The 16,052-nt window shown below is 36.0% G+C and overlaps 1 protein-coding gene across 1 annotated transcript; it reads left to right on the plus strand.

Annotated features, from left to right (window-relative positions):
* Positions 1-12,069: 12,069 nt before the first annotated feature.
* Positions 12,070-15,378, plus strand: LOC147063748 (uncharacterized). The gene is made up of 4 exons (XM_085959325.1): positions 12,070-12,265; positions 12,521-12,673; positions 14,876-15,073; positions 15,367-15,378. Exons 1-4 carry the CDS (start codon positions 12,125-12,127, stop codon positions 15,376-15,378), a joined length of 504 nt encoding a protein of 167 aa, XP_085815451.1. The 5' UTR covers positions 12,070-12,124.
* The last annotated feature ends 674 nt before the right edge of the window (positions 15,379-16,052 follow it).

Raw genomic sequence — 16,052 nt, forward strand, 5'->3', positions numbered from 1 at the left:
AGTCTCGAGGACCCATATGAGCACACATTACATTTATACGGTTTTTCACCGGTATGTGTCATTTTATGTGTTTTAAGATGAGATGATGTCGTGGATCTATATGAACATACATTACATTTGTAAGGTTTTTCACCAGTATGTTTAGTTTTATGTTCTTTAAGACTACTAATTCGTGAGCATCTATATGAACATACATTACATGTATAAGGTTTTTCACCGGTATGTGTCATTTTATGTCTTTTAAGATCACCGAATCTCGAGGACCCATATGAACATAGTTTGCATTTAAAAGGTTTTTCAACAGTAATTGTCTTTTTATGTACCTTGACATTACTATGGTACAAAACTACTATGCTTTGATTTTGATCAGGAATCACGTCCATGTGCACCATTTTGTGAGTTTTTAGAGCTTTTCCGCATCCGAAAACTGAGTTACAAATGCAGCAAATCAAATTACGTGAGAAATGGATTACTCTTCTAAGAATAAGTCGAATTTCCTTCGGAGCACCTTGTTCTAAAATTTCTTGTTTGATGTTATTCTCATCTATCATCACTTCTGAATACTGTATCGTTCTATCCTGGATGCCATCGTCTGAGAATTGTTGACTATCATCTATATCGTGATGCCTCGTGAAAAATCCTTTGATAGAAACCTAGAAAAATCGTAATAATCGATATCAATATTATCAATTATGAGTTATAGTATTGAATTTGTTTTTTTGACGCTTTTGTTTTTAAGCACCTTCAGACATTATTAAAGAGCGAAGTGAGAGGGAAATATTATTACGGAATGATCCATAAGTGGGTTAAAACAATGCACTTATATGTATGTATACATCATCTTTGAGAACAATAATTATATCGTGTTCTGTTTTAGTGTGTCGTTGGAGAGTGTGCACAGTGCCTCATCAACATCATCAGGGGCGCGACAACCCGGTGAAGGTCCTGGCCTCCTCCAACAGCTCCCTCCACCTGTCCCTATCCAGTGTGGCCGCTTTCCAATTTGGTAACCCCAGAATACGGCAGTCACTGGCAGGTGTGCACAGTGCCTGCCATGCTGAAAGGCAAAGCTAGAATATTATGTTCCAAATTCATCAAGCAACCTCGATCATTGACAGTATTTTAATATTTCATACATCAGAATTCCACATGATTTAATAGATTATTAACGACCGGTACTTTTCCGCATTGGAGAAAATGTGGCCAATAATTCCCAGTAGAAACCTTTACTGTTGGTTTCAATATATCGTGAATTTGGAACATGATTAATAAAAATATTATCACTATTATTAATGTGCAAATAAATTAATAACGTTTGGCTTGCCCACTTTTGCGGCACACTTCGCGTTTGTCTATAAATTATTGGGCGTTTAACGATAAAGAGTTATTTGAACACAAATTTCCATTAACTTTTATTTGTTTAGTCTGCAACAGATTAGGGTAAGGGGTCCAATCACTTATCCACACTAAAAATATACGCTGCATGCAAGAAGTGAACCAAGAATATCTTACTTTAGAAATTAATCTTTAACCACAGCACATGACTACACTAATTACAGAAGGTATTTGTTTTTAAATTATTACAAAAAGAGCTCCTCGTCATTGGCACTCAGCTCGAACAGGTGAAAAGCTACATCTATCCGGGACAACAAGTGTCTATAGATGGATGTATACTTGATGAAATTGTTCGCAGAGTAAAACTAGGCTGGAGTGCTTTTGGCCGCCTGAATAATGTCTTCAAAAGTGACCTACCACTGTGCCTAAAGCGCAAAGTGTTCAACCAGTGTGTGCTTTCTGTGATCACATATGCGTGTGAAACATGGACCCTAAGTAAAAGAGAGATCCAGAAACTTAGAGTAGCACAACGTGGTATGGAGAGGTGCATGCTGGGCATAACGCGAAAGGACAAGAAGAGGAATGAGTGGATAAGGAAGCAGACAAGGATTTGCGACGTAATAGAGTTTATTAAAAGCCCTAAATGGAGATGGTCTGGACACATAGCTCGAAGAAGAGACAATCGCTGGACAAATCTAGTCATCCAGTGGTATCCAAGAAGTACAAAACGTCCGCAAGGTAGACCTAGAGGCCGCTGGATCGATGAAATGATAAAGTTCTGCGGAAGTACTTGGCAGCGCAATGCACAGGACCGAGAAAAGTGTAAGCAGCTTGAAAAGGCCTTCATTCAGCAGTTGATAGATTCAGGCTGATGATGATGATAACAAAGCACATGGGAGACTTCAAATTTTATGTCAGGAGAAATATTGCTAGTTTCATGACTACTTGTCAAACTGAGCTGTGATACTGCGCATACCTTTTTACATTTATGAACAGTATTTAGACAGGCAACCATGAATGGATTAACGATCGAGCACCGATTCCAAATTGTCAAAATAATCTTGGACTTATGCGATGACGCACATTTTTGACTAAACGGATTGGTTAATAGACAAAATTGCCGTATATGGAGTCCAATCTAGGTGAGACCCTGCAATGACATCAAATAAATTCACTGCTTTTTGCATGCTGGTGAAACCATCGAACTTTATTTATCAAAAAATGAAGCCGGCACTCGCGTTACGGTCAATGGAGATCATTAGGCACTGGACATTGATTGATCAATGATATTTGTTGCTGTTGCATATATGCATGACATTGATGCGGATAAGATGTAGTACCTATAGGATGAAACTACGTAGTTATAACTGCTACCGAGGATGTTATACGTAGTCGTAATTGATGGTCAATGAGTTGCTGATCAGCAATCACGTCCGTGTGAATCATTTTGTTACTTTAGACCCTTTCCGCATCCAAAACTGCGTTCCAAATGCTGCAAATCACATCACAACATTACAGAAGTTCCGGTGAACGGAAGCCGCGACAGCCTCTATGCAAAGCATAAAAGAAGAGCTGCGGAAACCCCTACAACTAGCCCGCCCCGACTTAAGCCGACGATTCTCCCTACAGACGGACGCCAGCGGACACGGAATGGGGGCTGTCCTCTTCCAAGATAGGGACGACGGCGATCGACACATCATTTTATACGCCAGCGGTTGACTATCTGCAGTGGAACGCAAGTACCACAGCAATGAACAGGAGGCCCTCAAGATCATCTGGAATATTAAACGTTACAGGGTATGCCTAGAAGAACGAGAGTTCACCCTGGTAACCGACAATAAAGGGCTCACTTGGCTCCAACAAGCGAAAGACCAAAGAGCGAAACTAACCCGATGGACGATCCTATTATCAGAAATTTCTTAGACCATTACCCACTGTCAAGGGAAAAATAACTAACTACCGGACGCTTTATCTTAGAAACTGGAACCCCCATGCCCCCATAGTGCTGGAGTTACCAGACCTGGCGACCGGCATAGTACAAAAGCAACGAGACTATCCGTAGTCAGCCGAGATGATCACCGAAATACCCACTCCAAGAGACGACACCGAGAGTGACGATCGAACTACAATGCACGACTACGCCCTATGTCGAGTAGTAAAAGGCAGACGCCTGATAATAGTACCACGATCGCAGCAGCGGGCAGTCATTAGGGCGTACCATAACGACCATAAAGCATGTCACCCCGGAAAGAAAATGACCAACAGGGCAATCGCACGACTATATTTCTGGAAGAAGCAACGAAAACAAATAGACGACTACCTCCGCAGGTGTCGGACCTGCGCCAACAAGAAAAGGGGAGCCTTACAGACGACAGATACACAAAGGCCGCATACAGAAGCGCGCCGCCCATGGGACATAGCATACAATACCACTAAGAATGGCAGTTTTCATTTACACTGCGTATAAGACAGAAAAAATATGTAGCAAATTAAGATCCTTCCAAACTTTAAGCTACAGTATGTGACTGCATACATAATGACCAGTATAGCTTGCCCGGAAAAATTTTATGAATAGAACCACACTGGAACAATGCTTATCAAGTATCCGTATTTACTTAGCAAATCCGTTGTTGATTTATGATAATTATAACTTTTTTTTCTAGATGCCTTTATGCCTCGCATTTACTAGAGAGTTTCATTCAGGAATTTGGCACTCAACCTAATCTACTTGATGCTAACCCAACTTATAACTGCATTTTATCGCAAAATTGCGTTCAGCGATGACGCTCATATTTGCTTAACAGATTTGTTAATAAGAAAAATTTCCTACACGGAAAAATACCAATCCAGAAGACATCTTATAATTTATTACATTCACAAAAATGCATCATTTGGTGCGGTTTACACGCTGGTGGCGTCGTCGCGCAGTTCTTCAAAAATGGGGACAAAGCTCACGTTAAGGTCAATGGATATCCTTGTCGAGCCATGATTATTACTTTATTTTAAATATGGAATCATTCTAAAGAACAGTGATTTTAACAGGAAGTGCCATACAGCTACCGCAACTATCGCTTTATTTGAATCAAGATTTGGAGATAAATTGATTTTGAGAAATCGACATGTCAATTATTAGCATACAGGATTGTGCGATTTGACATCTCTAGATTATTTCCTGTGAGGTTTCGAGAAGTCACTGTTTTATGGTAAAAAACCAGCAGCATATAAAGCATTAGAACCCAACAACCCACAACCCAACGTACTATACGACCAATAGTGATTTAATAAAAGTAGTCCGAATTGGGCGCCGAGAATTTGACTTCGGCCTATCGGACTTTAAAAAAACCACATTTGTTTTTAAACATACCTGGTCTAATGGCTTGTATTGTAGATACGAGCAGCCAGGTTGAGTTAATTTATCATTGATTTGGTGAATTGCATTCTCAACTAATTCTTCTTTAATGATGACTGCCTCATCATTATTCTCATACTTAATATTCATCAGACTTTTTTCACGCTTCTGAAAATAGCATTATAAATATTAAGTAACAGTATCATCATTACGATAAGCGAGAAAAGGTTTCCCAGAGATCTTTCTTCAGTAATTGGTCGCCAATGTTTGACTTTATTTGGCAGGTGAATGTATAATCACCGAACGAAATTCTAATTTTATGAACGATCCGACAAAATAGTGCACACTCTTTCGGTTATACTTATTTGTTTCAGTTGAATTAGGAGTACATTTTACAGATGGCTTTAAAGTTCATACAGCCTTGCCTATACCAAACCATGACTAATAAAAAATATTCTTCGATCTATAAAATATCCACAGATCTGTATGACTTAATAACATGATTTAAGATATTATCTAGATAGACGAAAAATTTTGGACTATTATTTGTTATGGCTTGGCTTCGCGGGGTTTTGTTGAATTTTAAAAACTAACCAACACATCAGTAAATTATGGTAACCTTAATCTAATGAAAACAAATATGTATGACTGACAAAGTTTTGTGTGTACTATTATGTTGCATATTAGCATATATAATACATTATATACCGAACAACAATAATCAAATGAGCATGTATATTATATGAGTTACCTGTGAATCACTTGCAAACGTCGACGCATCAAACTGTTCATACAAGTGACTGCTTTGGTCGCATGGAAAAGCCACTTCATCGAAAGTCAGCGACGCATCGTGCATACGTTTATGGCACTTTAAAATGTGCGCTGATGAAAAAAAATTACAACACACGTTGCAAACAAAATTTCTAACGAAAAATGAAGATCTGTTCAACCTCAGACGGACTTCTTTCGCAGAAGCAATTGCTATTTCCTTTTTGATGACCATTTCTTGCACTTCAATTTCACCAAACGACTGTGCAGATTGTCTCTCAAAGATATCAGGTGCAATCATACAATCCATGTCGCGGTTTACGAGCGGGGTCTGTCAAGAAATAAAATACAAACATAAATCAATCAAAACATTTATACTAACAATATAGAAAACCAACCAACATAAAGATTGCAAAGTTTCTGGACTATGACCACCTAGAAAGGCAATTTTTGGACAAAGCAGTATCGAAGTCATTGTATGAGAAAGTGATTAGAATGTATGAGAAATTTAATTTCTAATTAGATTTTGACAAACGCGTCTGAAAGTGGCGGAGGCTTTTGAGCGTTATAAGCTTCGACGGTTGAGGCGCTAATTTTGACAGATTTAATGTCGGAACGTGACGTTGAAAGGCTTTTTATTAAATTGTTTTTTTTCATTTACATATTACCATTGGAAGTGTTGTTTTGTATTTAAATTCTCAATTAAGTAGGTATTTATTGTGTTTTGTTATAAAGAAACATACATATTTTATTAATATTAGGTTTGTAAAATACATCGAAAGTTCCGTTCACATTCTCGTAGGTACTGATTATTATAATAACACTATTATGAGGTAAATATTTAAGTAAGTACGAGTAGCTTCTTTAAGAAATGATTATCTACGTACAACAATCAATCGTTTTAAGAATTCAGCGATAACTAATATAAGTACTGATTAAATAATATGTTAATGTCATTACCACATTTTAGGTTATTGTACACGTAGGTACCCAAAATGGAAGTGATTCACGCTGAAATTTTGTTGTTAAGATTTGGTAACCGGACGGATCCATTCAAAATGACAGACGAGGCGTTTGTGAAACGATTCCGGTTATCGAAACCATTGGGAGATATAATATTCATTGACAGGTTGGAAAATCTAATATCAACCCCAACTAGCTGTCATGTGAGCATAGACAAAAATATAATGCAAACTCTTAAGCGACCATAAATAATGTCCATTGTGTATTTTTGTTGCACTATTGGACACCATTCGAAGCACTATACCTCCTTTGAAGATACTGTTGCGTTTTGCTTATTGTTTGCGTACCGCTTCGTTCGAAAATTTTCCTTCAGCTGTTTAGTCTTGTTATGTTCAAAATGAACATAACCAATATTCATACTTCTGGCAACCCCGACGATGATCTATGGTAACGTCGATGGAGCGACGCGATTAATAAGAGATGTCGCTGTTGGAATTTCCGGCCGCAACGGACGTCGCGAGGTGCGAAAGAAGCAACGCGGCTTTTTGATTCTGTCTGTCATACAGGATAGTCGTGCTCTGCTTTGGTTTTACCCAAAACTTATAATGGACGTCACTTAAAACAGCACGATTGCAGCCGCAGTGCTTCAAGCCTCTGTGTCGTTCCAAGTTTGGTATTTTAAAACTATTACTATTTGATTCACTTATCTTCCAATGTTTCTTTTAAAACTTAGCTGCTTGCCTTTATTATAGTATTTCCTTAATAACCCTTTAATGTAATATTCTTGTTTTTTGCTATAATATAGTTTCGGTCAAGTACATAAATTGCTCTTTCATTTATTATTTCCCCTTTATTCCACACTGCTATATAATTATAATCTTTCACGGTATCAAGACCGTGTGGCGTCCAGGACTTTAATAAGTACATCTTTAATCATAGATTGCACGTGCCTTCAGCCGTGCAATCCCCTTTTGTATTCTAATTTAATTTTTTTACAGTTGTCAGTTGCGAGGTTACGGAAGTAATTATTGTTCAGCTTGAAAAGGATGCACGTAACCCATGGCCTTTTGCTTATGTCTCATGCTCAGCTCTTTAACTTTATACTTTATTCCATCCCAAATCTAGAGAGCTTTCTTTTTTCTCTTTTATTATGTGACGATAAGGATCACAACTACAAAATATTAATATATCAGTCTTTACGATTGAATATGCACGTCAATGAGGTTTAATTTTATCGCTGCGCTCATGGATACACCCTTAAGCCCGGTTCGATTAGATAGATTAGGAGTAGTTTAGTCGAGTGGCGAGCAATTTAGTAACTAAACGTATACGAATAGACAAATTGACTCGAGTACTTTAGTGAAATCATTTAGTTGAGTCAATCCATTTTGTTGTAATTTTTCGGTCGAGTGGCGACCCCACTACCTCTCACTATATACCAAACAAGTGATGATATCGAATCGAACTCTATGGATAGACAATTTGGGTGGAGTCATGGGACAACACGACCAAAAGCGGTTTATTGTTCGCATATGGTTACTAATGAATAATAGGTATCGGTTACTATGCAATAATATACCTACCTAATTCTACTGAACTCCCACTGACTAAAATATTAATATGAACATCGCGCAATATATAAATGCAGAAGAATCTCAGTTTTTCTTAATCCTAAAAATATTATAATGTTCATAGGTAGGTAACGCAATATTATGTTGAGAAAATGACATAGGTACGGAATATAATAAACAATGACATTTATATGGACGAATCATCTGGAAAATAAAATGACACTCACTTTGTGTCGGGTCTGCCGGATGGCGAAATTCATATTTTAATATCGGTATCCTTCGCTCAAATGAACATTCCGCTTGCAAGCCGTCTGGCGACACCGCTGGGTCTGCCCATACAAAATATCGATGCAATTCAATGACAGAACAATTTGACAGAAATGGCCGAACATTTTTACGCAGGCAGCGATGATTTCTCCGTTCCTATAAGGGCTCAACGCACAAATGGTGATTTATAAATTTGGTCCGTATTGTAATGACAGTAAGGTATATGTTCGTTCAATTTTTCAAATATGGTAGTACTGTTTGCACCGTACTTCAGCTAATTGATTTGCATGAACGGACTGGTAATATTATTTTCAATTTATTATATGTAATTAAACATATTTTTTGACATCGTCTGTTTAATTTAAAATACTTTTTGTCGCGAAATCGATAAATGTATTGTGAAGTATATATTTTTATAATTGAATCGCTACAAATTAAAAAGTGAAATAATGAAGAAGGGAGAATAATAGTATTATGTCAATGGATTTAGCGGTTTTATTGTCATTATTATCTCTCATTAAATTTTAGAGTTCCTCGCGAAGCAGAAAGGCGATTACATTGGACATATATACTTAGAGTATTAAGATGCGATCCATGCTGGACACCATCGGATGAATGTGTAATATGTTCTGATCATTTTGATAGAAAACATTTCATCACGACAAGGAATGAACTTCGTCGATTAACAAAATATGCGGTGCCTTCTTTAGTGGTGATTATAAGATTGCATACAAATATCCAATTATAATTATAAAGAAATTTATTATATATAAATGCTATCATAAATTTACATAGTTGTTACAAAATGAATATATATACATAATATTGAAATACATATGAATACATACATACGAATGAATTTTGGCTGGTGATTACGCGAACAAAACGCATTCAAAAAGATACTCAATCACTTAGAGCTCAGGTCATCTTTCAATAGTAATTGTATGCCGCTAGAACACATTACAATTTTAAATTGCTCGTCATCACCGATTGACAGTATAAATAGAACATTGGAAAAATATCGCTTTGACGATGGCAATGAGGAGTCTGAGATGTCATTTGATGAAACATTACGTATGATGGCAATTGATCCAATATGCCAAAAATTAAACACGGATACTACACAACGGACATTCTCACACAACACGCATCAAATTATTTTATATATATCCGGGTTCGTTGTGAAATGTTTACTAAAACAATTAAAGTGTGAGGAATGTATCACAACTCTTGTATCGCCCACTAAAATGTGGTTCCATAAACTAATTACTCTAAAAGATATGGAAAATTTGTGCTACCCATCTGATGATGTCTTCCAAACCTGTTTTAAAAGCGAATCTGTAATACGACGACTTATGAAAGAAAATGACGGAAAATCAATATTGCCAAAGCATACAATGGATCACATAACAACGTACATTTTGGCACTATTTGTGGGGTCAAATATTTTTCATTCTATAGATAATCATTCTACGTTACAACCTGCTTTATATAATCATAGGTTACACTTGATTCGAGCCATAATATGTAAGTATACAAACGTTAGATTACACTATATAGCAAAAATAGATACAATTAGGGAAAAAATAAATACTAAACGGCAAATACTTCGAAACTGTGTTATTAATTGATAAAGGCATGTATTTATTATACACACGACAAAAAGAATACTAATATAAATAACGAGTTACAAAAATATTTAAAGTTATTAATTAAGGGCAGAATTCCCAGTTTGCGCCTGGAAGCGTTTCGCTGAATCTCCGGAAGACGTAAGTAACCCGAGAATCTATTTCTAACGCGATGACATTAATACGCCATTACAATAAAGGCTATATTACTCTAAAATTCTAGAAGCTCGATATCGTATAATGGAAATGCAACGTCATATGATCACGTGACGTCTACCTATACATCTGTGAATTCAGTTTCGTGCACTATTTCTCGTGCTCGCCGATATGAAATGAGTTGTCCATTTAATACGTCATTGATAATAAATGACTATCATTTTTAGGTTAGGTCCTGTCTGGAGAGTTATTACTTTGACAGACGTGAGAAGTGGTTTGACGTTTCAGACCAAATCATTTTTGACGGTCACAAAATGGTTTGCACTTTGCTGATACAGTGAACTAAACGTTAAATCTAAAACTATTCCGGCTTACTTATAACGCTTGCGCAGTGTGCCAGTTTTGACCTGTCAAACTGTTTAGCTGGAACGCCTCAATTTATGTTGTCATGCAGCATGGTAGATAATTTAGTAAAATTTGAGGCTTACAACATTAATTTGTTACATAAAGTTTTGACAATAGAATTGGTCTATTTCCACCCCATTTCACACGTATGTAGGTATAGCTTCCGTTTATTGTATTTTATGGCTGCAAGTAGTTTTTTGTAGACAATAGGCTTACCTTGTATAACCTACTTGCCTAAAAAGAACTCACGGACGATTAATTTCATTTATTCACCATACAATTGATCACAATTTTAGATAATCGTATTAATTATTGCTTTACATTCGAATGATTGTGATGTATAAATCATCATAAATAAATGCTCATGGTTTTGTTTTAAAATATCAGTGTGAGCTAAAACCACTAAATGAAACAAGTTGGAGCGAATTAATAATGGTGAAATGAGTTTCAAAGATGCATTGCAAATTCAAACCTTCAATATTATAAGACGGCATCAAGGGAAGAAAACGGCACATATACCTACGTACAATTGAACGTACCTGATGATGTGGCCTGTAATCTGAATATGAACAACCCGGTTGAGGATTTTCATCATATAATGGATGTGAAACATCTTCAATAATCTCGCGCTTGACGACAGCTGGATGATCATCTGTCTCAGATTTTATATTAGAGAGGTCCGCCATATTAAAGTGCTGAAAAAAGCATTATTACATTTTGTAAACACGGTAAAACAGTTTCATGTCACGTCATCACCATATATCATTGTATAATATTTATATTTAACATGAATTAGTAGATAAACAAACCAACCCTTTAATATCACAGATGTATTGTAGCTGTCAAATTGTATAAACATGTATTTTTTTGAAACAATTAATATCACACTATGTTCCTACATTGTTTGTAAAAAAGCCACAGTTTATAATATAAAACGAATCATTGTTATTCTCAATCTAATGTTATTGTAAAAAAAAAATAGTTTCCAAAAACTAACCTCGAAATTGCAACTTGAAACGACCGCATTGTTTGGATGGATACTCAGCGTGTCAAACAAAGGCTTGCCTTCTATATCGGAGTGTCCTCCATCACATCGTTGCTTTGCATCCATGTTAAGGGTATATATTCCAGAAGCCACGTGTTATGTGACAGAGAGCATCCTTTCAAGGTAATATTAGAAAAGTGTTGCCGCAATACTGAAAAGTATTCCTGTGGAAACTAGGTACCTATAATAAAAATACACACTTGACACGGTGACACAATTATATGTATGTTTTGTTGTCTAACCAAAACAATGGTACGAAAATGATCGTCAGCATTTCATCAATCATAACGAGAACAGCGCATCTCACTATTAATATATAGATATATCAAATTGGGTTTTTTTCTCCTATACTGTAAACACTGACGATACCTTTTTCGTGACGGCTCCACTCTCTACTAGTCTCCAGCGACAGGACACACGTTTTAGTTACGATAAAAGTTCTACGTGTAGTCGATGTTCTTGACATTAGTATCTGTACCATAATACCCACAAAATTCAATAAGTACATTCTTGTTTATCAGATAATAGCTACACGGAATATTATTAACTGTATTTCGGCAACACTTATATACAACACAACAGAAAGTTGTCAAGTTGTCTCTAGCACATTGCATAGTACGATAGTTGATACGCAAATATGGAAGTCAAGCGAGAATGTGATGGAGACCAATCTGGTACTGAAGACAAGTTTGATGTAACAACCAGCCACCATAACAGCCCTGACACGCGCATCTATATAAAGCAGGAGAACACAGACGAATTCATTTGCGATTTTGAGGTTAGTTTTTATTTATTAAGTCCTTTCCTGCGTTTTTTTGTAATTATTTTACCAGAATACCTACGATAAGTTTATATTTTTTTAAATTGTTTAAGAACATACGAGGATGTCAAATTTTCTTTCAAAAACCTTTTGACATAGGTACATTTAGACAGCTACCCAGCTCAATTATAAGTAAGCATTGTTATAAAATAGGTACACGAGCTCAAAATTGTTTTTTTATATGATTACAAAAATGTATAATGTTTTCTTCAGTATCCAGCAACGCGTCTCGCTGAAATTAATCCCGAGATTGACCTCCAGCTGGTTGACGTTAAACGCGAGTTCGTTGCAGATGCAATACACCCTTTCCATGATGAAGATCCAACACCTGGATGTTCGCATTCAGATAACGGACCAGTACAGCAGGTAATTGTATATTATGCGATATTTTCTTCCATCGGCTATGTATCCTATCACAGCTTTGTGACTAAATTTAAATAGGTAGATATTATCCTCGTCTCGGTTATACACGCTTCCTACAACTATTTCACTTACCTATGTATCTGGTTTAGTGTGTGTGGGCGCATTGACCTACAGTATTTGAATGTGATGTCTGTCACTGATGATGACCAATCGACCTCTTCTTTCAGAAAGTACTTTTGAGATAACATTATTGTTTGTAGGTAGGTAGCAGAAGACGTCACATGCTGGCATGGCGACAAAGTAAGTCTGTGGTTTTGTCATTCCGCTGAATATTTTGAATGATCTAATTTCAATGAACTTTAACAGTTTATACGTGTGCGTACTTTAAAATTACTTGCGATATTGCATCCATACATAATATTGTGAACAGGCCAGCGCCATCTTAAGATACAATGTTGAGCATATCTGTACACATTTGTACATATTTGTACACGCATCTCTCAAACGAGTGATCCCACTGTTCAGCTGTCAAAATCAGATTTCAGATTGTCTCCAAAACAACATAATTATAAGGTCTTTCTCGTTTTGTATTGAATTATTATAAAGAAATCGCAAATCAAATTTATAACCTATCAGTGTTTTTGTTATAAATATACATACCTGTTATTCGTCAGTTATTATCAAAGTCAAACTATTTCTTCGTGCAAAAGACGGTGGTAACATCGATTTCCGAAAAATGTCTTCTTTAGCATTGAGCTATACATTACGTTTGTGGAAGATGTGTTAATGTTAGTCTAGTAATTATGATGTACCCATCTATCAAAATCAATCCAATCCCATTTTAAGGCAGCTGCGAACCTGCAGACAATAGATTAGGGATGGGCATACACGAGGTCAACGAGAACCACATTCTCGATTTTCATAATTATATACTTTACAACACTATTCACGTTCTCACATATATCGAGTAGGTTTATAGAAAGTCTTAAATGACATTACAATAGTTATTTGTACACGATGGAATTATTGATCTGAAAAAACACGGTTTCTGATAGAAAACGCGTTTTAGAAAATGATATAAGTTACTATTAATAGTTATGATTATGTCAAGCTTTTTAAGATTGTGCTTGATTTAAATTGAAGTATGCTCGGGACTCCAAAAATCGAAGTAAAAACAAAGATTATGTACCAATTTACACCACCACGCGCGAATGTTTTATATTGAAGAGAAAAAAATATTACCTAATATAATAATAAAGAAAAATCCAAAAAAGTGATACAAATAAATATAAGTACTTACTTATATACACTATTAAAAAATAATGACCACATTGCTATGCGTATTTTATAGAGTTTTTAATACTATTTTTACCAGTGGTATAATACCAATCGATGCGCAAACGGAACCGACGAAACTCGTGCATAAATGACAGATCGTATTGTATACAAATTAATAATAGGCAAATTCTCTTCAAGAATTTACGTTTATCGTAAATATATAATTGAACAAATCGCTCCTAATGCTTTATGCGTGACACGTAATATTATCGCACTCACCTCATCAGGCGGCGGTGGAAGCCGCTCCGTGAACTTCTGATTTTGATCGATTTACAATGCTTGAGACCTCTGTAGCGAGAGAATGCCTCATCTGATCGCAGCAATTCTGGTGTCATTTTGTGTGTAAAGAACCAAGCCAAGTAATAGAGTAACAAACTATTTCATTGGCACCAACAAAAATGCCTGTACCAAATAAGAAACAAAAAGCTAGTAGTAGTAATTCTGACAGACCGTAAATATGGAAAACCGTTCAGTTATGGGAAATCTATAAACAAGCGTGGTTAAAATGCACCCACGACCTTCTTGAAAAATTTGAAAACAAGCAAAAATAACATAATCTTCAAAGAATAAAAGATATGCATTCGTCTAGAAACACGGTGAAAGATAGAATCTCTCATTGTAATATTTAAACCTTTTTTTAAAAATTCTTAAAAACCACTTTTTCATTTTATCTTTATAAAAAACTGCTCGGCACGTCAGACAGTCGAAAGATTATATTTGGAAAATTTTGGCACGTGTGTCTACGTAAAAAGGTTTGCTAACACCGTGTCTAGGTATAATATTTCTACCTAGATCTGTTACTTATAATGAGCTGTTATTTAAAAATCTCATAATTTATTTAATAATACTTTTAAATTTCTTTTTTAGATTATCGCTAGAAGCACTGTACCGGCCAATATTGCGAGTCTCATATCGTCCTGGGACGTGACTGAAGCACAAGCGTCTAGCGTAGACCTACACATTGAGGAACAAGATATTAAGCAAGAACTAAAGGAGTATATAGAAGGGTTCAAAGATGTCGCCTGTCGCAATAGTAAACGTGATATTTGTCAATCGAATAATATGGTAAACACAGAATTATTAGTGGCTGTTATACAATTGGAAAAACAATCGTTTCATAAAGAAAATTTTGTGTGCAGTATCTGTTTTGGTTTTTTTTCATCGTTCGACCTAATGTTGCTTCACAAAGCGATACACAAAACCACAATTGCGAAAACGACCGATTCCGTTGCATTGCTGGTTAAATGTGACGATGGTCATTTTTCAAGATTTCGTCCTGGTCACGTCATGAAGTCACTCAAAATGACTCATTCTGGCGAAAAGCCATTTAATTGTGACAAATGCAATTATTCATGCAGACAGTCAGGTAAAATGAAAAGACACGAAATGAGTCATTCGGGTGAAAAGCCATTTAAATGTGATATATGCAAATATTCATGCAAACGATCAGATGTCATGAAAACACACAAAATGAGTCATTCTGGGGAAAAACCATTTAAATGTGATAAGTGCAATCACTCATGCAGACAGTCAAATCACATGAAAAAACACAAAATGAGTCATTCTGGTGAAAAGCCATTTAAATGTGGCACATGCAAGTTCTCATGCACGTCGTCTAGTAACATGAAAAGACACAAAATGACTCATTCTGGTGAAAAACCATTTAAATGTGATATATGCCATTACTCATGCAGTAATTCTGGTCACATGAAGACACACAAAATGAGTCATTCTGGTGAAAAGCCATTTAACTGTGATAAATGCAATTACTCGTGCACGACTTCTGGTAGCTTAAAAAAACATAAAATGACTCATTCTGGTGAAAAGCCATTTCACTGTGATAAATGCAATTACTCATGCAAACAAGCAGGTAATATGAAAACACACAAAATTACTCATTCTAGTGAAAATCCATTTAAGTGTGATAAATGCAAATACTCATGCAGACGGTCAGGAAAAATGAAAATACACAAAATGACTCATTCTGTTAAAAAGCCATAATGTGGTAAGTGTAATAACTCGTGCATAGCGTCTAGTAGCATGA

The sequence above is a fragment of the Rhyacophila brunnea genome, unplaced genomic scaffold (genome assembly GCF_057557595.1).
Source record: "Rhyacophila brunnea isolate RB1 unplaced genomic scaffold, BYU_Rbru_1.0 scaffold_88, whole genome shotgun sequence".
In the NCBI taxonomy this organism is placed as follows: Eukaryota; Metazoa; Arthropoda; class Insecta; order Trichoptera; family Rhyacophilidae; genus Rhyacophila; species Rhyacophila brunnea.